The sequence below is a fragment of the Aspergillus thermomutatus genome (genome assembly GCF_002237265.1).
Source record: "Aspergillus thermomutatus strain HMR AF 39 chromosome Unknown NODE_27, whole genome shotgun sequence".
Taxonomy (NCBI): Eukaryota; Fungi; Ascomycota; class Eurotiomycetes; order Eurotiales; family Aspergillaceae; genus Aspergillus; species Aspergillus thermomutatus.
Genome location: NW_020798075.1, coordinates 108502 through 133414, shown reverse-complemented (window position 1 = coordinate 133414; position 24913 = coordinate 108502). Strand labels below are relative to the sequence as shown.

The window sequence follows — 24913 nt, the reverse complement described above, 5'->3', positions numbered from 1 at the left end:
GAAATGTGATAGACAATCTCTTTGCGCGAACTGCGCAGACGCCGGTGTCGAGTGCCGACGACTTCGCCCAGGGAGGGCGTCTAAAAACAGACGTCGACCAAGGTGTGTCCTATTCCTGTGATAGATGTGGAATTGGCTTTTTGACAGATAGAAAATGCAGCATATTGGCGACAGAGGAAAATATACTGGATTTGCAAGCGATAAACGAGAGGTGTGACTCTAGGCAGAATATTCCGTTGCTGGAGGAACCTAATGCATGAACAGGATCGCTCCCGGTGCAAGATCTGATGAAAGGGATGTCCATGAGGATAAGAGGCCATCTTCAAGACCAGAACTAGCCGAAGAACATAACCCAGGGACAGGGTCTCGAGACAGCGATGATCGTTTACTAGCAGGCACCGACGGCTCAAACTACCACACTATGCAGGCAAAGGATGTTATACAGCTGGGGCTTCATGATTGCAGACATATAGGCCCAGGATAACGATCTATTCTTAAGTCTGCCCTTTAGCTTCTCGCTCAGCTGGCGGAGAGTGAGGGGAAAGATGCAGATACCGGCATGGGGATGACATGCCTGTCGAGGACCCTTCTATCACCGTATCAGAGGTCCCATCACCGGAGCTGCTATTCATGCTTCTTCAAGGTATTTGGACCGGGGCTTTGCTATAGTACGCATACTGATGACGTCCAGGACCGTCAACTTCACGCATCCAATGGCCAGATCACCTATCCGACCAGACGCTAAAGAATGGTTGCAGCCGTTCTGAAGGGCGACTGTGAGGGCCAATTGCTTTCGCAATACTGCACTTGTATCTAGGCGATTTTCCACTTGCCCCAACTATGTCGAGTCCGACCAATACTGCCATCAGGAGCCAGCTTCTACAGTCCCGAAGTGCCTACATTGCGGCGGCTATAAGGTGTATCAGGAAACTCAACCTGCTCATGCGCCATGTCTCTTGACCATCCAATCACTGATATCAAGCGTGAGTTTGCGAGAGACCCAAGTGTTCGGCGGCCTGATCAATAACCGATTTTGAACTCAGGTGTTATTGATCAACACCTGGCCTCCCAGATGACGCCGTGTGGCCACCCGGGACGAGATAGAGTGTGCTTGAGTACGGGTATTGGCGCGACTATAAAGGTGGAAAACAACGGCTATGTAGTTCCTTGAGAAAAGATCTGCATTGCAGCCTAGAAAGAGGTACCTCCATGGTACGTCTATGTCTTTCTGTCCAATATGATTTGCTCGCTCTGCTAAGTCGTCCGAAAGGCCTCTCAGATTTCTGAGAGCTCTGGATACTGGCAAATGGATCCCCAATATAGAAACAGCTGTCTTAATGCTAGCAAAAACCAACTCCTTCTTCCTCTCAGTCGATGATCTCTGCCAACACTTGCTGCGAGCAGTCTGTCACGTCGCTCGCCAAGTACATACTTACGTTCAAACCTCATGAATAAAATCTTCAGCTAGTTACCTGGTACTATCAATCTCATCTTATTACTCCGTCGATTTTCTGGGTACTGTTTACTGTAACATATCAAGCCATAGCCTCATTTCATGGGTCTGCTTGGTGCCTCAGGCAGCAGTTCTCTACCTCGGCACACCGGTGTCCGCCTTGACACGATCACACGATCACAACAGCACATCCACTCGGCAGTCAAAGCCACTGAGCCCCATATCTATCTCTCGAACATGTCCAGCCGTCGTAATCGTTCTGCAGTTGCATGCCAAGCATGTCGTCGACGCAAAGTCCGGTGCACCGTCACTGTAACCGGCATTCCCTGCATCAATTGTTCCCAAGATGGAATTGAGTGCACAGTGGCGCAACGCCGAGGGACGTAGGTACATCCTGATCGGGATAGATACGAGACAATATAGCACTACAGAAAAGAACTAATCCTGATCTGATATAGCCAGCAGACAAGAAGTCAGCCCCTGCGCGAGATCCGCGCGCTCCCTCATCCGAGGCCCAGCCCGAAGCAGAACCCCAGAACATCCCGAGTCGAGTCTGGCGAGATGGTCGGTAGCAGCACCGTTTCAACTCTTCCCAGGAACATGCCTCAGTCCGGACGAGCTGTTTCGGAGCCAACTGCTGCGGCGGGCACGACGACTCCGTATTCCGAGCAAAGCCGGATTGAAGATGAAGAGCGCAGTGCGGCTGACTTCGCTACGGCTTCGCTGAAGCCTCGGGATGCCGAAGCAAATGATATGCCTATATACACTGGTCTGCTTCCATGACAGAATGCATTTGAAAAAAAAAAAAGCTAACTGTAATAGGGGAATCTTTGGGATTTTGTGCCGTCTTGGATGTTTTCGCCACACAAGCTGTCCCCAGACATGTATTCCGGCCATCGTCGCATCCTAGTCTTACCGCTCAGGATGTCGAGTATCTGAAGCTTAAGGGATGCTTGACATTGCCATCCAGTGACATATGCCGCGAGCTGCTTCGTGCTTATTTCCACCACGTGCATCCTATTCTACCGGTGGTAGATGCTGCTCAGGTATTGAAGTTTGAGCAGCAGCATGACCGACCAGCCGAATGGAATCTGCTACTTTTGTGGAGCATCTTCTTCGTCGCAGTCAATGTCAGTACCTTAATCACTGGAGGTCACACCCATCTTACTGACTGATCAGTTTATTCCTGCTGAGACTTGCACGGCCGCAGGATACTCTTCCAGGAAAGAGATGAAGGAAGCCATGTACTCCCGTGCAAAGGTGCCCTTCGCACTGACATTCTCGTCTTCTAGTACTGACGATCGTGACAGTGTATGTATAACAACGGCGCTGACGACAAAATCACGCAGATGCAATCTGCCCTCCTGCTCGGATTCTGGCACTCGGAGATGAACAACCACGCCCAGCCCTGGTACTGGACGGGCATTGCAATCAACCTCGGTCAGATCATGGGTCTCCATCGCGACCCCGACGCAATCAGATTCAATCCATCCATCACCGGCCGTCGACGAGCTTTATGGCGGCGTCTATGGTGGTCCTGTTTCTTTCGAGACCGCTGGCTGAGTCTCACCCTCGGACGGCCGTTGAGGATTAACCTGCTCGATTGTGATATTCCGATGCCGACAACAGCGGATGTTCTGAGTGATCTGTCCGAAGTGTCGCCATCCGTGGCAAGTCTGTTCATCCCGGATGACCTGGCACAATTGACCGAGTATTGGATTCTTCTACTGCGGTTGTCGAAAATACTGGGGGACGCTCTGACTCTCAGCTATCAGCCGAGAAGGTCAAACCCTACTACTGAGCAAATTGAGGCCATAGAGTCCGAGCTTCTGGCTCTCGAGATTCCGCACGAATGTGGCTCTGAGCAGAGCCAGTGGGCAAGGTTTGCCGTGTACCATTTGCAGTTACATTATCAGTATGTCGATCTCTCATAATCTTTACTCGTAACTGACATGAGAAGAGCGTTTCTGATCACATTCTATCGCCCTTTCACGAAGCGGCTCCCGGAAGGCGTGCCTTCTATCAATCAGACCGCATATCAGTCGGCAATACGTGGCAAAGTAGAGGCTGCTGCACTACAGACGAACCACATCCTCGATTCCCTGGCCCGCGAGAAACTTCTCAACTATGCCGGTCCAATGACGTGAGGCTTCCTCTTCACCATGCGATTCGGTTTCTAACTAGAATCCAGACCACCTCTCCTTGTCCCCGCCATGCACATCCACCTGCTCAACTGCAAGTCCGACGATCCTCTCACGCGGCAGCTCAGTCTCAACAAACTCGACTTTTGCATGCTGATACTCAAGGTCATGCAGGACGTGCACTCGGCCGCGTCGTATTACCGGGGTATCTTCTCCGAGGCGATCCGCCATATCTCATCCACATCGAGTAAGCCAACCGAACCTGGACCAGTTACGGTCGAGATGCCGCCGTCTATCCCAGGCGAACCCACGATGGAGACGTTGCTCAGCAGTGATTTTCTCGACGGGCTGATGGACGAAGCTTCATTTTTCAATTTTTGGGAGTCGCTCAGTAATATGTGATTCTGCAAGAATAATGCAGCAGCTATCTATTGGTATAGAAGTCTAGATAGTCTACATATTCTGCAGCTCAAGCACACGCTCTCTCGGCTATCAGTGGCTCACGCATTCGACTTGGGAGGCCACTTGATCCTCCTCTCAGCCCTCACATACAGATTATTCGGTCTAATCAACTGAAACATCGGATCGTACTCAATCGGTCCATCTCCTTCCCGCGTAAACTTATACCTGTAGATCAACTTGGGTAGGAATACCTTGATCTCTTGCAGAGCAAAATTGAAACCGATACACATGCGCGGCCCCATCGCAAAGGGGATATACGCCGCCTTATGCCGCTTCTTCACCTCGTCCGTCTCCCACCGGTCCGGGTTGAAGCGCGCCGGGTTATCCCAGATGGCAGGGTTATTATGGATGTGATGTAGGGCAGGGATGACCACCGCGTCTTGAGGGATTCTATACCCTCCCGGGAGGATCAAGTCGACCTTTGCGGTGCGCCCGGGCTGGAAGGAAGGGTTGTGCCGGCGCTGCGTTTCCTTGATATACTTGTCTAGGAAAGTCAGTTTATCAGTGAAGTCGGCTGTGATCTCTGTGCTGTCGTCGAAGCCGTGGTCGATGAGTTCCTGGAGCAGACGGTCCTGCATGCCTGGGTAGGTGACAAGGCCGTAGATGAGCCAGGAGAGAAGGGAGCTGGTCGTCGTGAAGCCGGCGCCGGTGGCGACGACGAGGGCCCAGACGAGACTGGATTTGGGAAGTTTCTCGCCTTTGTTGTCCGTTGCCCGGACGGCATAGTCTATTGCTGTTAGCAGTACTCGAAGCTCAGGGGGCTGGGTAGACCCACCAACCATGTTCGACGCTCGCAGCGCGGCATCCTGCAGCGGTAGATCCTCGACACCTCCCCTCTGCGCATTCCGGACCGACTCCTCGACCATCTGCTCGATGCGCGCCTTGCACTCTTTTAGACGCTTGGGATCCCCAAACGGCAAAGCGGTGTACCAATCCCCCTTCGATGTCACCTTTTTGTTCAGTGAGAGCACCTCCGCGATCAGGTGCACCATTTCATGGATTGGCGCGTCCGCTGAGGAGAAATGCTCAAAGTCTAGGCCTAGGGTTAACTTGCCCACTGCCTGGGACCCTAGCTTCAGCATATACTGATACACATTCCAGGCCTCGCCCTGCTCATCTAGCCGATCAAACACGGCACACGCATCTTCGACAGTCGTCTGCATGGTGGGCGCGTAATGCCGGACGGCTTTTGGACCTAATGCAGGCGGGAGGAACTTGTGTGCGACCCGCCATTCGGGGGTATCTGTGTCCCCTAAGAACACGCCAGCGGCAGGGGTCTTGAGCGAGTACAGCGGGTGCGCCTCGTTGATTTTCTTGGTGAAGAAGTCGGATTCGTTGAAGATGATGGCGGAGAGGACGGGGTCATTTGTCTGGTACACTGTGCGGCCTAGAGTGTTGGTCTTGATAAGGGGTCCGTATTGCTCGAAGAGACGCTGGTGGTTGCCCAGGTGGTCCGGGTAGACCTGGAAGAAGTTGCCGACGAGGGGGAGGCCTTTAGGCGAGGGGGCGTCCCGGACGGCGTGACCGTCAATCGCGATGGCGACGGGAACTGCGGATGAAATGATCTCGCTGATATCCGTGAGGCATGTGTCTTGTCTCGAAAATTCAATTCCTAGGAGAGTCAGTGCCGTTGGTTGAAGCGTTGGAGTTAGACTCACCACTCGGTTCCACAACGGCAAAATGCGATGCAGTCAGGTGCCGCAAGCCCTCGAGATCATGGATGCCGTCCAATGGAATTGTCCTCGCTGAAGAGATAGGTTCTCCCAGAAGGTAAAACTGTTGCGATGGCATCTTGGTGGCTCCGCTCTACAGGATTTGGTGCAGACGGTGGCGTATGACAGCTTATATACAAGTATTTTGACACTAGACATAAAGATTGGTCAGAGTTAGTAGAGAAAGCAGTATACTCGGCCGGCATACCGGGGATGCATGTCTGGAACTGACATTTTGATTGGCTATATTGCCTCGGTATGCATCCACTGATCTGCTTGTCTCATTTCCGGTGACAATGACAGTCATGTTCTCGGTCACTGGTCAATAGGATGAATTCGAGGGAATTAACATAGGAGATAATGAGATTTAAGTAATTTCCAGCCGAATATCCGTTGCCGAAGTGGAATGAGGCAAGAACTGACAAAAACGATATAACCACCCGTCTAGGACCCAATTGAGGACTTAAAACGACAGTCTCTGTTCCAACCACTGCTTCAGAGCTTCATGATGCCTGAATTCACGGTCGAAGACGTCGCAGGCCATAAAACCCGTGATGACCTCTGGGTGATCATTCACGGCAAAGGTACAGCCAGGCTCGCTCTCATCTGCTCTGTCCGGCAGAGCTAACTTGCCTAGTTTACGATCTCACCAAGTACATTCGGGATCATCCTGGTGGCGCAGATGTGCTGCTCGATGTTGCCGGTACTGATGCGACTGCTGCGTACGAGGATGTTGGTCACTCGGAGGATGCGGACGAAATCATGCAAACCTACCTGGTGGGCACGTTGAAGGATGCGACTCAGTTTGTTCGCAAGTCAGTCGTGCGTGTCGTCCAACAGACCTCTCAGCCAGTAGTAGAAAGCAACCCTTCGTCTCGGGTTCGCAAAGTTGCCGCCGCCAGCTCAGCGGCGGGGATCCTGAGCCTCTTATACTACGTCTCCCCCCGGCGTGGATCCTCGCAACTGCCGCTGGCCCTTCGCGACATACCAGCCTATCTGCCTGGTCTGCACCGCCTGTTGCCGTCAGCCATGACCGACATGCGCCTGCCACACGGGGGCTTCGTCAGTGGATTTGCAGCCGCTGCCCTGCTCTCCACTCTCATCGGTGGTGTTGTGGGCATCAAACTTTCGAAACTGACGCACATCGACTCCGGCTTCACTCGATATCCCAGTCGCATCAAGTGCCAGCCGAGACCCAAACCAGAGCCTCACAACATTCCTGGCTTCCTCAATCCGAAAGATTACAAGACGCTCCCTCTCGTCGAAAAAGAACTGCTGGCGCCCAACGTTTACCGATTCGTCTTCCAGCTGCCAGGCCCAACGGATATCATCGGCCTCCCGATAGGCCAACACGTTTCTATCAAAGCTACCGTCAACGGACAGTCCGTTTCGCGATCCTACACACCAACCTCCAACAACCTCGACCGCGGCCGCTTGGAGCTGGTCATCAAATGCTACCCAGACGGTCTCCTGACGGGCCAGTACCTCGCCAACCTGCAGCTCGGCGAGAAAGTGCAGTTCCGCGGTCCCAAAGGCGCAATGAAGTACCAGCGCAACCTATGCAGGAAGATCGGCATGATCGCTGGCGGCACGGGGATCACGCCCATGTATCAGCTCATCCGGGCAATCTGCGAAGACGACAGAGATACCACCGAGATCAGCTTGGTATATGCCAACCGCAGCGAGGGGGATATTCTGCTCCGCGCGGAACTGGAGGCGTTTGCGCGCAAGTACCCGAAGCAGTTTCAGATCTACTATATGCTGGATGATCCGCCCAAGGATTGGAGCTATGGCACGGGGTATGTGACGCCCGATGTGATGGCGTCCAGGCTGCCTAAGCCAGCAGCCGACACGAAGATCTTGCTGTGTGGTCCACCGGGGATGATCAATGCTGCGAAGAAGGGCCTTGTCTCGCTGGGCTTCGAGGCGCCAGGTGCTGTGGGCAGAATGACGGATCAGATTTTTTGTTTTTAGTTCTTTATTTTTCTTGGCCGTATTCTATTTGCATGGTGTCATGACAGAGGATAGACTGTGTGCTACACTGAGAGCTTTACTATAATATAAAAACTTTGATCTGTGGGACCGCAGTTACATGATACTTGCAAACGGTACTGTCATGGTGAATTCATTCATTCGATGTGGAAGTAAAATAGAAGGAAAGCATACGCCTACATTCTATTCCTCATATTGGTCATTGAACATACGGCTCAGGGGTGAAGATGGATCCAAGGATTCTCTGTCTCATGGATCAGTTCAACCACTCCCAGGAACATCCGGAAAAGCGGCAAAAGCGACTTGATTGATTCGTCCAGTGGGTGGATACGTTGCAGAGACTGCAATGCATGGCTCAAAGCCACCACGATGTTATCCAGAAGCTTCGTTCATCAAGCTTTAGCTTTCCGTCCCGTCGGCATCCACGGCATGCCGAGTCCCGCGGCACTCTAGCCAACCAGAATTCGGAAGCTCAGTTGGGTTCTTGGTATTCAAGTAGATGATCCAATCGGTAGAGGTATTGCTATCATGGTCCCCTCTAGAATGCGCGGACTGTACTGTGTCATTCATGCAGATCCCGCGGCTGCGATAGGAATCCGCCCCGAGAAGCTCCGGTTGTATACTCAGTCTGCACAAATGGATACCGTCTGCCGGCATGCCATTCTCGAAATATGCCCATCATTCGTCATCACAGTGTAGCCGTGGAGATATGACGCCTGGATGGTATGCCTCGTGGCCGCTGGGTCCGGACATAAATGCCTTGATTCATGCCTCTGGATACCTCTGCTCCTACTCTACTTTCTGAGCATACACACAGCTTTATACAATGCATCCGACGTGGCAGCCCCCAAAGAACTATCGCCAACGCCCTGTCGCTATTCTCGGTGCAGGCGTGCTTGGTCGTAGACTTGGTATGCCCTTCTGTCACATCAAGTGTCCACGATAAGACTGACTTTACCAGCATGTGTCTGGGCCTCAGCAGGCTACGATGTCCAAGTCCGCGATCCGAGTCCCCAGCAGCGCGCAGACTGTCTCGCCTATGTGAAGGATAACGTGGCTTTATATGCCGAGGGCACAGGCAAGAAGCCAGGCGCGGTAGAGACAACCGACAACCTCAAAGAAGCAGTGGAGAATGCCTGGCTGGTCATCGAGGCGGTACCGGAGAAAATCCAGCTCAAGATCGACACGTTTGCGGAACTTGATGCTCTCGCGCCGGGTGACTGTATCCTTGCGTCCAACTCCTCGTCGTACAAGTCTTCGGAGATGCTTGAGAGGGTGTCAGCGGCGACGAAAAGCCGGATTCTGAATATGCACTACTATATGCCACCGCAGTGTATGATTGTCGAGCTCATGACGGACGGGTATACCGCGGCTGAGATTTTTCCGTTTATGGTTGAGCGGTCCAAGGAGGCCGCGACGATCCCTTATGTTGCTCGCAAGGAGTCGACAGGGTTCATTTTCAATCGTCTGTGGGCGGCAGTCAAGCGAGAGGTGCTGACGATCCTGGCGGAGGGGGTCTCGGTACCGGAGGAGATTGACGCGATGTGGCAGGAGATGTTTGTCAAAGGAGGGAGCTTGCCTTGCAGGATGATGGATAGTGCGTATGCCCCGTGCCTCTTAATAGCTGTGTCTGACAAAGGAATAGATGTCGGCCTAGATACCGTCGCTTTCATCGAAAGCCATTACGTTTCAGAGCGAGGTCTCTCACCCGAGAAGACTGTCGACTTTCTCAAGGAGAACTATCTTGCTAAGGGTAAGCTCGGCAACAAGTGTCCAAATGGTGGGCTTTATCCTGCAGCATCACCCTCGGCGAATAGCACTGCCCAGCCGAAAATCATCGCCCTCGATATAGGTCTGTCTGCCGCCACCCCTGGTTTCAACGCCGGCCAGATTGTGGAACTCTCAGCCGACGGAAAGCTTCAACAAATACTCGTCAAGGATCAAGCCATGCCAGACGGTTTGGCAATTGACCCCGCGAGTCACTGCATGTTCTGGACCAACATGGGTATACCAGGCAAGAACGACGGAGCCGTCTACTCGGCCAACCTTGACGGCTCAGATATCAAGACAATTGTTGCACCGGGGACGACCAACACCCCAAAACAACTAGCACTGGATCTGTCTGCTCAAAAGGTCTACTTCTGTGACCGGGAAGGACTACGCGTATTCCGATGCAACTACGACGGAAGTGATCTCGAGATCATCATCCAAACGGGCAATTACCAATCTAAAGAGGGCCAAGACGCCACAAAGTGGTGTGTGGGCATCGCCGTTTGCCCTCGTCTAGGCAAGTTTTTCTGGACGCAGAAGGGACCTTCAAAGGGCGGCAGGGGCAGGATCTTCTGTGCTGGTATTGACATGCCCCGAGGTCAGACTGCCACGACGAGAGAGGATATCCAGTGTCTCTTGGAGGATCTGCCGGAACCCATTGATTTAGAGGTGGATGAAGAATCCGGGAAATTGTACTGGACGGATCGCGGTGAGCTTCCTTTTGGAAACTCGCTGAACCGGATCTCGCTGAATGAGACCGGGTCGGAGGTCGAACGGACTGGTCCTCTAGGCTATGAGGTGCTCACACGGAATCTGAACGAGGCAATCGGGTTGAAGTTGGATCTGGGGCATGGTCATATCTACTTGACCGATCTCGGGGGCAACGTTTACCGGACAGACGCGGATGGGAAACAGAAGGTTAAGTTGCATTCGGATGAGAGCCGTGCTTTTACCGGGATTGCTGTAGTTTAGACCGTTGAGTAGTCTGGATCTTACACTATTTGTAGCTTAAGCCGTGCAACTATACTAGAGATATCTTTTCGTGCCGTACCTGCTGACCTCGATAGAAGCATTTTATTGAGGGATGTATTTTTATGTGCCATCCTGTACGATGATCCACAATGATGCCAAAGTACGCGGAATAACTAGACTACGACTCATTGGCTAATTATCTGGATCATGTTTGATGAACCATGTTGGTTAGCAAAATGAATACGAAAAAGCCGCTCTCTAGTCTGCTTGTTGCAGTATAGCTCTCCCGGCGGCAATTACAGCCTCCAATAACGAATATCATCCCTCAGCCACCAGGTTGCAGCCTACTCTAATCCGTTAGCCGTCTACCAAGAATATATAAGTCCCAGGTTTCACTGTAACCAGTCCAACACAACCACTTCGAACATCATGGCAGCCCCTTCACTGGACAGTCTTCCCGTCGAGCTCCTCACTCAGATCAGCAGCTATTTGTGCCCCCTCTGCTGTGGAAGATATCCCAGCAGATTGAGCCAGAAGCACCTCTCCAGACTCAGTCGAACATGTCGGCGGCTACGCAACGTGTGCCAACCGCTTCTCTTCGACCACTACCACCAGGCCTCCAAGTCCATGACGCGTCTTCTCTCTTTCCTCCGGACACTGGATGCTCGCCCTGATCTCGCAAAGTGTGTCACTAGCTTAGACTTCCATGAGCCGGGCCAGTGTGATACCCTCAACGACGAAGATCGACAGCTGGTGGAGAGCTGCATCGCCGGGCTTGGTCTGCCCCAGTTGCCGGTCGACTGGCACAACTATCTCGGCGTGGAAAGACGACTGATCTTGACAGAACTGGTGGTCGCGTCGTGCCCTAACCTCGAGGTCCTCAGGGTGCCCATGAACCCAGAATGGATGGTGGGAGTGCTCGACTCGCTTCCAAAGGATCTTGTCTTTGCGAGGCTGAAGAAGCTAGATGTTTGGCATTACTATATCAGCGGCGACCACATGGCTATTGCATACAGGAAGATTCGCGGGCTGTTGCATGCGGCCCCCAATCTGGAGCACCTCCGCCTTCCCTCCATCGAGATGTTCTACCCCGGCAAGGCTGGAGTACCGACCTTTGAGAAGCTGACGGACCTCGATCTCGGCGAGGGTGCACCGCCTCCGTACTTTCTCAAGTGTGCTCTCGAGAGGTGTCCGCGTCTCCGAAAGTTCCGGCTACATTGGGTCAACTCGGACGGATACGACGAGGATTCCGAAGAGTGGTCGCCTTTGGACGGGTGGCGCGCCTTGCAGCATGTTCAGAGCTCCGTCCGCGAGATCACCTTTGAAGCCGGCATCGAGTTTCCGGACGGCGACAGTCTTGAAGAGGGCGTTTCGACGCTGCGGGACTTTGTGCATTTGGAGATTCTCAAAGTCAGTGGCGTGGCTCTGCAGGCCCTGTATAAAGTCTGGGCGCATCATACGCGCAACGGAAGTATGGAGCGATTTGTGTACCAGGTGTTTCCCTCTACGATTACAGAGCTTACTCTCTGGGATCCGGATGCGTCGCTTATCGAGGCTGTCCTCCTTCTCGCTCGCGAGGCTGCTCGAGAGCCGTATCCCCATCTAGCAAGGATAACAATTGGTCAGTCAGAGCATCTGTCGGGATACAGGTTTGATGTGGTGCAATGGGTCAGCCAGGAAGCCACTGTGAGGCGCGAGTTCGAGCGTTCAAGGATAGAGTTATGCATGGAACTGCCGCTGATCCCTGATTATTCGCAATCCTATGGTTTTAGATGAAGCACTCATTAAATATCAACTGTCTGGATATCATAATCGCCATAGTCGCATTCCCCTCAACTTCCCCCATTGAGTATCTTCTTGACCGACCCAAATCGGTGTTTCTTGGTCGTCTTCTCGGCTTCTTTGGTGCCTTTCCCTCCATCCAGGCCACGCAGCCGCCAGAGCATCCCCAGCACACTCGCTACAATCATCGCCTCGGACTTGGGATCTGCGCATGGCGGGAGTAGAAGCACACCTTCACTATGCGACACGGACATCGACACGCCCAGTCCGATGTGGTGGTAGATTGCATGTATCTCAGCCTTGGGCTCAGTGCTGCTCTCATCCGCGGTTTCCTCCGGCAGGCGAACCAGGGTATACCGCAGCGGGCCATGCTCGACTGGATGGACTTGCCAGTCGAACTGGGTCATCTTTGACTCGAAAGGCAGCCGGAAATGAAAGTAGGGGTGCTTGACTTTCCCGACTTTGGTCTCGGATGGCGGAATGGGATACGAGATGCCGACTGTGACCGGGTCAATTGGCTGAGCACTGTTCCCGTTTACTTTGATCGAGCAAGCTTCTTCCTCGGTTTTGCCGATTGTCCTGAAACATTAGCGATTTGCATATCGATGTCGAAGAGCAAACGTACATCTCCACCTCGGCATTATCCGCCACTGTCGAATCCGGTTGAACACGATACTCCACCGTCCCGACGACCTTGTCCTTGTCCCCTGCGGTAAAGTTGACGATATACGCCACGGGGATGTGATCCGTACCGTCACCCTTCGGCCGCTTCATCATCCCCAGGGAAACGGTGTACTTGCTCGACCCGATGGGTGCATCCCCAATCGCCTCAAAATACCGGGAGCTGATATCGTAAAGCGGCAAATGCGAGGTCGTACCGTCATGGCGGGGAATATACAAGACCCTGGACAGATGCTCGGGCGTAGTGGACAGCTGGCGTCCGAGAGTAGCCGCGATGGATCTCCAGCCGCTCCGGCCCTGTTGCTTTTGAGATGCATAAACCTCCCAGGCGATAGGGTCTTCCATTCTGCTGGTTCACTTTTCAACTATGGCGAGAGAAGTTGTGTGCTGTTACAGACTTGAATTCTGCGTCTTATATCTAGCGCAAATCTGCCATGTGGCCCATGACGGGAGGCGGGGCGCAGGAATCAAGGATATAAACAATACGAGATCGCCTGATTAGGCTCAGCCTCCGTGGGCAAGGTTTGATTGCCCGAGATTCATCGCAGAAGTTGCCGATTGGTGATTGCATCGACAAGCTTTACCTCTTTGAGTGTATGCAAGCGATGGTCGTCCGCAGTGCATTGTCTAAGCAGTAGGGCTGTGTTGCTCTACCAATGTCCCCGCCAGCAAAGCCCGATTGTTATTCTTCGAAAGGCTTGGAGATCTGATTGAACAGTGCGACAGCGTCATCGCATGGTAGTAGAGCCTTATTCCTTATATCCAGATCGTAATACAGCTAGAGGGGGCAATGAGTATAAGGCAGGGTGTATAGATCAAGTTAATCATAATGCCATACCCTAGGATCATCTCTGCTGTTCTATGCTACTCATTTCTTTAGGGACAGGATGATATAGTCCCAGGCAATATCTCATATTAGCCTAGGTCTCTAGTCACCATTCATGTATATAAAACCTGTGCAAATATCATACTCAAATCCAGCCTAAAATATCTGCTCCGCACCCTCTTCATATCGAATACCACGTATATCCTGCTCAATAAGCTGTCGAGCTTGACCGTCAAGAGGCCATAATGGTCGAACACCATGGTCACGCTCGACTGAGTAGCCGCCAGACCGTTTCACCCTTGAGCATCTGTCTGAGCCATGATAAACGCTTAGCAGCGTTCTCTTCCGTAGTTTCTGGCTGAGTTTGTTGTTTCCATTTGCGGAATCATTGGCGGACTGTGGTCTTTGAAGGAGAGCTATTAACTGCGGCCTGAAGTTTACGCATCTTAACAAGAGGATCTTCATTTGCCAGCTCAACTAGGATATCTTGTTGCTCACTAGTTAAGACTCTGGGCGACCACAGCGGGGTCAGGATGGCTGATCGTTAGATTAAGCCTTTAAGCCTAACCTCTCCAGGCTGCCAGAAAGGAACTTATGGTTCCCTTACTGCGATAGATTTCTGAATCAGATACCTGCTTGATCATATAGATCAAGTAACTGGCTCTGTTTCCTGTAATATCTTCTCCATACGTACTTCACCTTGCCGAGAAGAGACAGTTATAAGGCATTGTTCGCAAGTCATGTTGGGGTATATCCGGCAGTCTGAGGTATATGAGTTATGTATGATTGCTCCTTTGCATAAGTGATTCTTTTACCTGTTTGTGATTACAAAAGGATAGTGATACTAAGGGGCGGAAGTCAAATCCTCTTACTACCACGTAGATGTCAGATTCCGCGAGATATGCACATGGCAACAACCCAAGAAGGTATCGCAAGCGAAGACAAGACCCAACGCCACTGCCAGTTCTCGAATGCTGCTAGTGCATCCACCATGCCCGGAGATGCCGTCAATGGCCCTAAAGACAAACTATTATTGACCCCGCGCCACGCGATCAATGTGCTAGCACGGGCAAAGCAGCACATGTGGACCTGTGTGCCTGCGTGACAGGACATCAGCAAGCCTGCATGGTGCATGTGCGTATTACTAGTAGGAAAGTCGTATAAGACGGGCTGTAAGTAAATTGACCAGCTCTGGAAGGACTGAACATTGTATTACACTACTATTTCTACTAGTCTAGACGCCTTTTTAGTCGAGTGGTCTATGGTCGACAGACTGCTATATTATTACTATATCAATCCCCGGATGTTCTCGGACGTTCCCCCACTCCCACTCTATCCCATCCCAATAGAACGAAGCAACGAACCCGCAAGATCACGATGGCGACCGATGCAGATGCAGATTCCCGTCACAATGTCGACTTACACACCGGTAGCAAGTCGTACGATGAAGCCGTCGCGTTTACCGAGCGCATCATCAACAAAAACTTCGAGCAGCTCTTCACATTGTACCCGCAAATGAAGAAAGTCAAACGGACAAAATACGGCCAGCCCACCATCGACGCCGTCCTGCACCCGTCCCAGATCATCATTCCAACCGATTCGGCGACTTACGGGACCAACACGGTGTTGTACCAGCTGCGGTAAGTCGCTCCACAAAGCCTGTCATTGAGTCGGCGGTTGACGGCCCTAGATTCAAACAAGGCATGATGAAAGATGCCCTATCTAGTCCACTACCGCCAAAAGCTCGACGGCTCGAGGGTCCCGTTCTCCATCATTAAGAAAAAGGAGGACTCTGCACAGCAGGTGGTGAGTGACTTCATGAAAATGCTTAAAAAACAGGCACCAGAATTGGCTACCAAGATCAAAAAGATGATGAAAGCGATTCCAAATTTAAAGCTTGACTGATGTATGCAGGGCGCAGGAATCGAGGGTATTGGCAATATGAGATCGCCTGATGAGGCCCAGCCTCTGTAGCCAAGGTTCAATTGCTCGAGATTCATGGCAGAAGTTGCTACTTGGTGATTGCATTGACAGCTTTATCTCTTTAAGTATACGCAAGCAATGGTGGTTGGGCCAGTTCTGATCATTGTCTAATAACTCTTCATCACAATTATGGACTTACCACTCCTTCCTATGCCCTTGGCAGATAGACGCATCACAACAAGGACAGTCTAAGCTTCTAGACAAGATCAACAAGTTACACACGATCAGAGTCAGCCGTCTCATAGAACTACCCCAGCTAATCATTCATGGCAATCAGTCAAGTGGAAAGACTCCATTCTCAAAACCATCTCATGCATGCGCCAGTCACAAATTAAAGACACTGTTACCTTTTCACTTGACCAACTAATGGTCCTATATAGCTTGATGCTCAATCTGGGACCAACGGGTGAAATAATCATAAAATGAGAAAAATCAGTTCCGAAATAGCAGACATCGAACAAGCTCTGCTAGCACCGGAGGACCCAGTCAGAGAGACCGTTCAGGAGCTAGACCTCTGTCACTATCCAAGCGATTCCGAACCTACTGGAGGGAAAATTGCATCATCACCGTGCGTGGACGAAGCACAATAGCGTACTCCTGGCTCGGAAGGCCAGTGAACTCAGCAATCTCGTAATTGTTATCGAAAGAAGAGGAGTTGGCGACTTGAACTCCACGATCATCCAACACAAGCAGGTCATATCTTCGGTTCAGATACGATATGCCTGGTATAACAGGTCCGGTTGCGTTGGCGGGGACGACACTATCCCATGTAAAGGCGACTTTGACGGTGAATCTGCCAGTGGTAGTCGCAGGCGGGACCTGGATACGGTATCGAAACTTGGAGATCTTGTCTGGCCCGAAATTGCCCCTGAAAAAGTTTTCGCCCCCGTCCCAAGCATGGTTCCTTGGTGGCCTGTCTTTGATGGCACGAGTCTGGACAATGAGCACGGCTGCTTCCGCGTTGAGGGACCTGGACGTCCTGCCACCATGTGCCCCCGGATATGTTTCGATCGGCGCTGGCTAAAAGAATGGCTCTAAGTGCAACTGTTCCTGCAACCAGTGGAGATGCGAAGCTTGTGCTGCTCTTCGTCACACCGACTGCAGTGACCCCTTCACCATTTGCAGTTAAATGAGGGAGCTCGCGATCGAGGGAACGAGGGTTTCTATATACAGAAGAGCTGCTCATGGCCGTTGCGGCGTCGTTGTGATTGCCAACCACGATAGTGTTGTACCCCTTACCATTCACAAACTCACTTGCCGTGGAAGGGGGTGTATTGTTGGGACTGAAGTTGCCTGCAGCCTGTACAATGGTTATGCCTTTGCCAATCGCGTCCTTGAGCACATCATCCGCGAATATTCTGCTGAAGTTTGCTCATCTTGCCGGTGGAAGCTTTGGTTGATGACACTGCATTTTTGTTGGACGGCCCATCTCAACGCGTCGTTGCTCGTACTGTTGGCGGAGAAGAGATTGCAACCAGGCGCCATTCCATGGGGCCGTAGTACCTCGGTGTTGCTGATGATCCCACATACCAGACGTCCATGCTCATCATTCCCGTTACTAACGGGAGGAGGGGCCGCAGAATAACGACTTCTGATAGGGAGGTCGGCAGCAGTGGTTCGTGGTCCACTCTCGAAGACCGCTATGTTCACGCCTGTGCCGGTGAGACCGAGAGCATGTGCTCTGTCCGCATGAGAGACGGCAATCAAGTTGCCTAGATCTGTGACTTCGCTGTGATCGTCAAACAGCACGAACCCAATGCTCTCCATTCTGCTAACATGTCGAACCTGACCAGGTGACATGGATGCGTGAATGAAGTGCAAGAAGTAGGGAGCTTCTTTGATATGGATCCCAAGATTACGCAGCTCGCTCGCAACAGCGCAGACCTGCTCCTCGACCTTTTGCCAAACTCGACGCTCTTCTTCCGGCTGTTTCACGGAGCCAACTTCAATCCTGGCAAGCTCGGTGGCAAGCTCACCCAAGTTAGGTAAGATCACGACATCCACAGTGTCATTGTCGGCCAGGTGCTCAAGACGCTTCCAAAGCGTCTCGTTAACGCATCCGAACTTGGCCTTGCGGCTGCTCTCGATTCCAGCAAGGTGAGCAGATCCATCAATCTCTTCACCACTCTCATTAAATGCTTTTATGACCATCTGGCCATTTTCACAGTGCACAGCTTTGACAAACTCCACATAGCAGTCTCCCGAACGTGGACTCTGCCCAGGGGAGAGCCTGATAGCTCCTTGGTTGCCAAATGGACAGCGTGCTCAACTCGTAAGTCGTTTGACACACAACGCTCCTATGATAAAAGGGATCGTGATAGGCCCTGCCACTTATAAGGAATCTAGCCGGATTCTAGTATTCCCACAAGGCCAAAAGACCAACATTACCCATCTCGCAAATCCAGTAAGCATAACCACGTGACCATACACGCCTTAGCACCTGGTAAGAGCAAGACATTCTCTCATGCGAGGGAACTGCTTCAAGGACCCCCAACCTTGACGGACGTCATAGGTATCATAATCTATTCAACTAACCAATCTAGCCTACAGTGTATCACCAACCAAGGAGCCCACGGAGGACAGCAAGTCATACAGCAAATCATAAGACAAATCAAGCAGATGATGCAGATTAAGATCCAACTCACGATCAGATGGATAGCAAATGATTTACAGAACCAAGGACTTCAAATGGCTAAGGCAGCGAGCCACTACGCCACCCAGAAGGGAGCTCAGCCGGATCCACCAGCTTGGGCTACCCAACGCGCAAGATCCACTGCGTGGAGGCAAATGCGGAATACGCTCAATCAGGCACGAAAGGAGCAGTTCCTACAAAATCCCTTTGGCAAGTACACAAGAGAGATCGATGCGTCCCTTCCAGGACGACATACTAGGACCTTGTATGATCAGCTCAGCAGGACACAAGCATCGACCTTGGCACAACTCCGAACAGGCCACACTCAATTGAATCAATACCTACGTCGAATTGGACAAGCAGCTGAGGAAACCTGTGAATGCACAGAGGGGCAAGAAACAGTACAGCATTTTCTTTTCGAATGTAAACGATGGGAAACATACCGTGGGGAAATGAGAGTGGCAATGGGCAATCGATACGGGGACATGTCATACGCATTAGGAGGCCGATCAAGGAGAAAGAAACCCACAGGAGAAGAACTCGACCAGGAAAAGAATTGGAGACCGAACATGGAGGTGGTTAGAACAGTGATACGATTTGCTATGGCAACAGGGCGATTGAACCATGAGAACTAAGAAAAGGCATGTCACATGCATAGATAGATGACTCAGCATAATCAGCGCGGAGGCTACATGCAGCCTTAGGCTGCGCACAGCCGGAGGAATAATTCATTCATTCATTCTCACAGAGATCTACATACAAATTTCAATTGAACCTTTGAACCCCTTGTTCAAAGTGTGGAGTTGTTTTTACTAGTCCACTTACATCCTTATGATAGCTTCATAATCTGTCATTGCATAGTGCCTTGACTATGAACCCCTTCGTTCGGCTCGGTCGATTCCTTCGACGGCCATCATCTCCACCAACAATACTCAAGTCCTCCACCTTTCCCATACTGGACTCTGCCACGAAAATCGAGGAAGAACGAATGCCTGCGTTTGACCGAGGTCTTTATTATCCAGTCAAACTTGGGGATGTGTTTCACTCTAGATACCAGGTCCTCAGCAAGTTGGGGTTTGGTGCAAATTCAACAGTGTGGTTCTGCCGTGACCTTCAGTATTACGACCGGACCCTCCCTTATGTCTCATAAACTAGGCTAACCTTTATGATAGACGACACCGGTATATTGCACTAAAGATTTACATCAGCAGTCCCAAGGCGAATCAGGAGGTGCGCGTACTGGAGCATCTTTCAAGGATCAAGACACACCATCCCGGCAGCGGTCTTGTCCGTCAAATGATAGAAAAGTTTGCACTCGCAGGACCTCGCGGGATCCATCAGTGCATTGTTTACGAGCCGCTATTAACGAGTCTTTTGCATTTTCAAGCAACCCTGAATCCAAAGAGCCTTCCGGAGGACTTACTAAAGGGAGCGCTACAGCAGCTGTTACTTGCCCTTGACTATCTACACTCAGAAGCACATGTAATACACACTGGTTTGTACTCTTCAAAGACCTACTACTTGTAAACGGCTAATGTCCTGTCTAGATATACAAGCAAAGAATATTATTATTGGCGCAAAGGATGATTCAATCTTTCGTGAATGGGCTGATAACGAGGAAAATGACCCGAGCCCGCGAAAGGTTGATGGCGACTACACTGTCTATCTGTCTCGCCCGTTCCGTCGTAAGAAGGGATGGAGCGGTTTCGGGATGCCCCTTCTCTCAGATTTCGGGGAAGCTCGTCTGGGGAATGTACATGAGGGATTGATCCAGCCAGACATTTATCGTGCGCCTGAGGTCATCCTTGGAATGACTTGGACATCGAAAGTTGATATGGAACGTTGGGGTGTTGGTAAGCAAGAACGATAATTTTTTACCATTTTCTATGATATGATATGAATAATTAACAGGTGAAAGATCTGGGACCTCTTTGAGGACCACCATTTATTTGATGGTAGAGGACCGGACGGGAGTCATTCGGATGCACAGCTTCTCGCCGAAATGGTAGCCATGCTGGGCCCTCCACCCCCCGATTTTCTTCGCAAGTCTCCTCACAGTCTGAAGTATTGGGACTCCTCAGGTAGGATACTCACTACTAGAAGAATTCACCTAGTCTCCAGCTAACTCCCCGAACAGGGCAGTGGAAAGCCGCGGTAGAAGTACCACACAACTCGTTGGAGGACTCAGAAGAGTATCTTGAGGGTGAAAACAAGAAGATGTTTCTGCAGTTCGTGAGAAAGATGCTGCAATGGGATCCAGAGGAGAGGCAGAGCGCCCGTGAACTTCTGACGGATCCTTGGTTAACAACTCAGTAGCTGGCCGTACCTTCTATCATCCTCACTGGCAAGGCGGCTGCAGTAGGGTTTTCTTTTGTATGTAATGAGTCACACAAATGGCATACTTTCTGCTTGTTGGGTTTGCAAGCTTCGAAAGTACAAGCCAGGCCTATGGAGGGGCAGTTGGAAACCATAATGCATCCCCAGCAGTGGCAGCATTCCTGCATGAGGAAAATGCTCTCTTTTCTGGAGGCATCGAATCAATCATCAGTAATCTCGCACGCGAAAGAGGCCTTCTGCAGCAGGGTCAAGATGCCATTCGGAAAATCATCCTCATCTGGTCACGAACCTCCATGCCGGCACCGTCACAGGGAACTTTAGAGACCTATTCGAATATACTCCGATTCCTACCAACCCGTCCACCTCCCCCACGAGTGGGAAGCATTCGCAGTTTCCCGGCCATCCCTAAGTCAACGCCATCAGAGATTCAGCTATTGCTGTTTCCAACTCACACCCATGGACAATAAGGAGGTATGGAAGAGTCATTCAGACGGGATTTATCCTTATCTATGGTCAGAAGGCATGGCTTGTATGAAATCTTGTCGGACAAATGGCCGGTCACCTATCAGGTGTGTGCAATATTCTGCATATCGGCCATATGGACTTGTATCCTGGGCGAGGAACAGATTGATGCCTTGGGCTTTGTGAATTGGAATCGGTTGATCGGACTGGTTTTTAGCTGGTCCTCGATCCTGACTGAAGAGGATTGGGCCGAGCTTCTCGAAAGACAGCTAGTCACTCCACGACGTTGGATGATGATGATCCCACGAAAATTACCTGGGTACTTGATGTTCTTTGTTTGCGATAACCTCAGCACCTGGATTATGATTATTTGTCTCTATCTGTGAAATTCTCCTTCATTACTGCATCCGAATCAAAACCAGGATTCGGGATCGGGGAGAATGGCGCGTCCAAGTTGTACAAATCAAAACCCATGTTTGACAATTGGCTCCAGTCAAATCCCATGTAAGCAGTGTCATCCGCCTGTTCTATATCCGCCATGTCCCCGAGACTTTGTCCCGCATCAAGCGGAACATCACCTTCCTGCATAAAATCAGAAGCTTCCTTCTGAGGAAAGCAAGACTCCGCAGCCCGGAACATTGACTGAAAGGGAGGAGGGGCTATCGAGAAATCAGTGCCGAGGGGTGGTTCGAGCAAGGGCAGGGTGTCCACGTCCGTGGACGCCAGCGAGGGGACCCAGGACGCCGGACCTCGTGAACTGCCATCATCGGAGGCGGCTTCGACCATGTTCATGGAGTGCGCGTGTCGGTCCTGGGACGGGGGCTTAAACTCCCACAGAGTGAGCCACGACCCTGCCTGCTGCAACCTCTGTCGATTGCCGTCTTCCCCGCTTTCAAACCACGACCGCATTCTGATAAACACGGTGGTGAGTTTCGTAGCGGGCCACAGAGGGCCCCATCCCGCTGACATCTGGATAACGTGATTGAGGCGCTGGGAGACCTGGAGCCGGTCGACTGGCAAGAGTGTGTCTTGAGTCGGTAGCTTGGTTGCCGCGAAGTAAAGTTTGACCAAGATGATGAACGTGTAGATTATCCGGATCAGGTACATGGCGGGGAGGGCCCGAATCGTCGACATATCCAGAGAGGTGAACACGCGAAAGATGTTGTCTATCGTTTCCATAAACTCGGTGATCGCATGCGGCTCGATTGCAACAATCGGGGGTAATGGAGTCGAGCGGTCTTCATAGGTAACATCATCACTCATCGCTGTGCAGTGCGCCACTTCGTTTATGTATAGGCATGAGAAATAATACGAAAACTCGAGGGATTCTTACAACTCTCTGCGTCAGTCGCCGTCGTTCAAGACTGAGCCAGAAAATTCATAAGGACAGAAAAAAAGAGAAGGTTTTACCATCCCAACCATCAGCAACGTTCCTACGCCATTCGTGGAGCTGCCGTTTAAAAGCCCGATGTGTCACCTGGGTCTGAATAGCCCGTGATTTCTCGGGAGCAGAAGTCTCCTCCGCGGACAATTGCATCGCAAATTCTTCGGTAATATGCTGCAGCCGAATATGCCGACACAGAAGCTTGTCGGATGGAAGGGCCGCCGGTGAAGTCTCCAATACCTCCAGGCATTCGTCCATAAGACGGGTCCATCTCATGACGTTCGGGGCGCGAAGGGACATGGAGGTACTGGACATAGACCACGTTAACACCGCTGCACCAAAGAGACACCCTTTCTTGTTGTCCCCTTACTTCGAGCAAATATAGTGACACCCTAACCATACTCGCCGAGCTTCCAGCGACTCGGCCTGGAAGGCGCTTCCAGGACCCTTTTGCTTCTCCCGCCGGGGAAACATGGGGCTACCCCAGGATTTCGCATTCAGACTCTCCCCTAGTCTCATGATCAAGGCCATGTTGGCTGCTGTGTGGCTGATCTGGTAAATGTCCATTTGTTCCCCAGGCTCGACAGGCTCGATCGTGCGGTACCATGTGGCAGACACGATCAAGGCCTGGAGCAATCCGAGGGTATATTGTTCCGTTCGGAGCATGCAATGCACATATGCCTGGACTATTAGCTTCCGGAGTTTCCTCTGGGTTTCAACCGCACAGAATCCCGACGACGCCACGTCGAGAATAGCCAGGAAAAGAACGGGGTTATCACTTCGGACGTCGGCCGCCGTGATGCCTGGCGGAAAGACGACCACCGGGAATGTGGACGCCATGTTGGTCAAATAACGACCGAAGATCGTTTCGGTGGTACGGTCATCGAGGTCCGTGATGTTGTCGTCTAGCCATGATTGTATGGTAGATTTGAGATCTTCCATCCCCGAATTACCTGCCCAGGCGGATGGAAGGTTGGAGATGTTAGCGATGAAGACATCTTGGGAGCGCACTACCGAGCAGACTCACCATTGACCACGGACAGATTCCGATCATGTTGCTGGGTGTTGTGCGACAATTCTGAAGGCGAACGGACAGGGCTGGATTGGACGGTGTTCCCGACCGCGGGAGGGTTCTTCTCCCCAGCGCTGTCCTGCAATTCTGCAGACGACAACATCGATTCAATTCTCGATTCCATCTCCAGAATGCGGTTGTTCAATTGCCGTTGTCTCTTCCCTGGTTGACTCGTGGCATCAATGCAAGGCTTGCCGGATTTCTGGCACCGAAGGCACGGCATGCCAGGGTTAGGCTGGTCGCATCTTACTTTAGAGGCACGGCATGACTGGCATGCTCGAGGAATATTGCTATTATTGCTGCCGGAGTTGCAACGAGCATGCCTCTGCTGGGACTGCTGCTGCTCTTCTCCCATGCTCACGTCCCCCGAATCTGCGCCTTCATTGTCGGGAGGTGAAAAAGGTGTATTTACCCTCGAACTCCATGGATCCATGCTGTGATGTTGATGATCGGATAAGACTCACTGCGAGCAAATGTCGACGGAGTAAAATATCAGAAGGAACGACGAGCAGTAAAAGCGATAAAAGCTGACCGAAGCAAGGCGCTACTCAACCACCCACATTCCCCTCCGCAAGAGTTGAGACTTGAGGGCATTTAAGCAATCCCAGACACCTTCGACACGGTGAATTGGCACCAGATAGACTAGCGCTGACCTCGCAGAACGACGTTGAAACCTAAGAATATGACCACTGATATCGAGAACCACGGGGGGTCGAGATTGACAGTTGAGAGTTCAGACGAGACAAAGATCAGCTAGCTCCGTTTACCAAAGGGCCGGAGGGGCTGGTCGTCCCAGTGGACTCAAATCTGCCATTCCATTGTTGTGAGAAGTGCGTAGATAGTGCTGACTGTGTTTCGTGTATCAGCGTAAAGCAGCGAGTAGAGTCGCGTCTTAAATGTTGGTTTGCCAGCGTCTCACTCTCAAAGGATGAAGGAAGCAGGCCGTTGTGCTCTATCACATCATTCTATTTCAGTGGGAAATACTAGATAACTAGTACTAATATCCACTCTACTCCGTGACCAGCCCTGGGGGCCTTACGATCGTGGTCCAACTCTGGGAACTCGCTTCTGGCCTACCGGAAGTAGTTAATGCTCGCAGCATCCCATGAGTCAATCAAGCAAAAGTACTACTGTACTGCTACTTGTGATAGGCTAGATCGGATGTTAATCAGTTTCATAGGCTACCGCGTGGGCCTTGGTGGCTTAGGCCTTAGCCTACTAAGGTAAAGTAGCTGCTCGCCTCATGCTCTAA

At 51.5% G+C, this 24913-nt stretch overlaps 10 protein-coding genes across 10 annotated transcripts; 6 read left to right on the top strand and 4 right to left on the bottom strand.

Moving 5' to 3' along the window:
• Nucleotides 1–1799: 1799 nt before the first annotated feature.
• Nucleotides 1800–3996, top strand: CDV56_108864 (fungal specific transcription factor domain-containing protein; the record flags this gene model as incomplete). The annotated part of the gene is made up of 7 exons (XM_026762483.1): nucleotides 1800–1840; nucleotides 1912–2222; nucleotides 2276–2583; nucleotides 2633–2713; nucleotides 2764–3368; nucleotides 3414–3596; nucleotides 3645–3996. 7 exons carry the CDS (start codon nucleotides 1800–1802, stop codon nucleotides 3994–3996), a joined length of 1881 nt encoding a protein of 626 aa, XP_026617230.1.
• A 98-nt stretch (nucleotides 3997–4094) lies between these two features.
• On the bottom strand, nucleotides 4095–5847 carry CDV56_108830 (cytochrome P450; the record flags this gene model as incomplete). The annotated part of the gene is made up of 2 exons (XM_026762449.1): nucleotides 4095–5668; nucleotides 5715–5847. 2 exons carry the CDS (start codon nucleotides 5845–5847, stop codon nucleotides 4095–4097), a joined length of 1707 nt encoding a protein of 568 aa, XP_026617229.1.
• A 429-nt stretch (nucleotides 5848–6276) lies between these two features.
• On the top strand, nucleotides 6277–7742 carry CDV56_108798 (putative cytochrome b5 reductase; the record flags this gene model as incomplete). Its single annotated transcript, XM_026762417.1, has 2 exons — nucleotides 6277–6352; nucleotides 6406–7742. 2 exons carry the CDS (start codon nucleotides 6277–6279, stop codon nucleotides 7740–7742), a joined length of 1413 nt encoding a protein of 470 aa, XP_026617228.1.
• Nucleotides 7743–8586: 844 nt separating this feature from the next.
• On the top strand, nucleotides 8587–10502 carry CDV56_108750 (putative 3-hydroxyacyl-CoA dehydrogenase; the record flags this gene model as incomplete). The annotated part of the gene is made up of 3 exons (XM_026762369.1): nucleotides 8587–8671; nucleotides 8722–9357; nucleotides 9406–10502. The coding sequence occupies 3 exons, from the start codon at nucleotides 8587–8589 to the stop codon at nucleotides 10500–10502; spliced, it is 1818 nt and encodes a 605-aa protein (XP_026617227.1).
• A 429-nt stretch (nucleotides 10503–10931) lies between these two features.
• On the top strand, nucleotides 10932–12278 carry CDV56_108708 (uncharacterized protein; the record flags this gene model as incomplete). Its single annotated transcript, XM_026762327.1, has 1 exon — nucleotides 10932–12278. The coding sequence occupies one exon, from the start codon at nucleotides 10932–10934 to the stop codon at nucleotides 12276–12278; it is 1347 nt and encodes a 448-aa protein (XP_026617226.1).
• A 56-nt stretch (nucleotides 12279–12334) lies between these two features.
• On the bottom strand, nucleotides 12335–13310 carry CDV56_108682 (uncharacterized protein; the record flags this gene model as incomplete). The annotated part of the gene is made up of 2 exons (XM_026762301.1): nucleotides 12335–12863; nucleotides 12910–13310. 2 exons carry the CDS (start codon nucleotides 13308–13310, stop codon nucleotides 12335–12337), a joined length of 930 nt encoding a protein of 309 aa, XP_026617225.1.
• Nucleotides 13311–15168: 1858 nt separating this feature from the next.
• CDV56_108632 (uncharacterized protein) lies at nucleotides 15169–15765 on the top strand (the record flags this gene model as incomplete). The annotated part of the gene is made up of 3 exons (XM_026762251.1): nucleotides 15169–15431; nucleotides 15549–15597; nucleotides 15706–15765. The coding sequence occupies 3 exons, from the start codon at nucleotides 15169–15171 to the stop codon at nucleotides 15763–15765; spliced, it is 372 nt and encodes a 123-aa protein (XP_026617224.1).
• Nucleotides 15766–16314: 549 nt separating this feature from the next.
• Nucleotides 16315–17925, bottom strand: CDV56_108585 (uncharacterized protein; the record flags this gene model as incomplete). Its single annotated transcript, XM_026762204.1, has 3 exons — nucleotides 16315–16790; nucleotides 16870–17074; nucleotides 17305–17925. The coding sequence occupies 3 exons, from the start codon at nucleotides 17923–17925 to the stop codon at nucleotides 16315–16317; spliced, it is 1302 nt and encodes a 433-aa protein (XP_026617223.1).
• A 1352-nt stretch (nucleotides 17926–19277) lies between these two features.
• Nucleotides 19278–20722, top strand: CDV56_108513 (putative protein kinase; the record flags this gene model as incomplete). The annotated part of the gene is made up of 5 exons (XM_026762132.1): nucleotides 19278–19522; nucleotides 19579–19901; nucleotides 19954–20255; nucleotides 20325–20487; nucleotides 20544–20722. The coding sequence occupies 5 exons, from the start codon at nucleotides 19278–19280 to the stop codon at nucleotides 20720–20722; spliced, it is 1212 nt and encodes a 403-aa protein (XP_026617222.1).
• Nucleotides 20723–21571: 849 nt separating this feature from the next.
• CDV56_108426 (Zn(II)2Cys6 transcription factor domain-containing protein) lies at nucleotides 21572–24094 on the bottom strand (the record flags this gene model as incomplete). Its single annotated transcript, XM_026762045.1, has 4 exons — nucleotides 21572–22470; nucleotides 22616–22896; nucleotides 22987–23542; nucleotides 23617–24094. 4 exons carry the CDS (start codon nucleotides 24092–24094, stop codon nucleotides 21572–21574), a joined length of 2214 nt encoding a protein of 737 aa, XP_026617221.1.
• Between the last annotated feature and the right edge of the window lie 819 nt (nucleotides 24095–24913).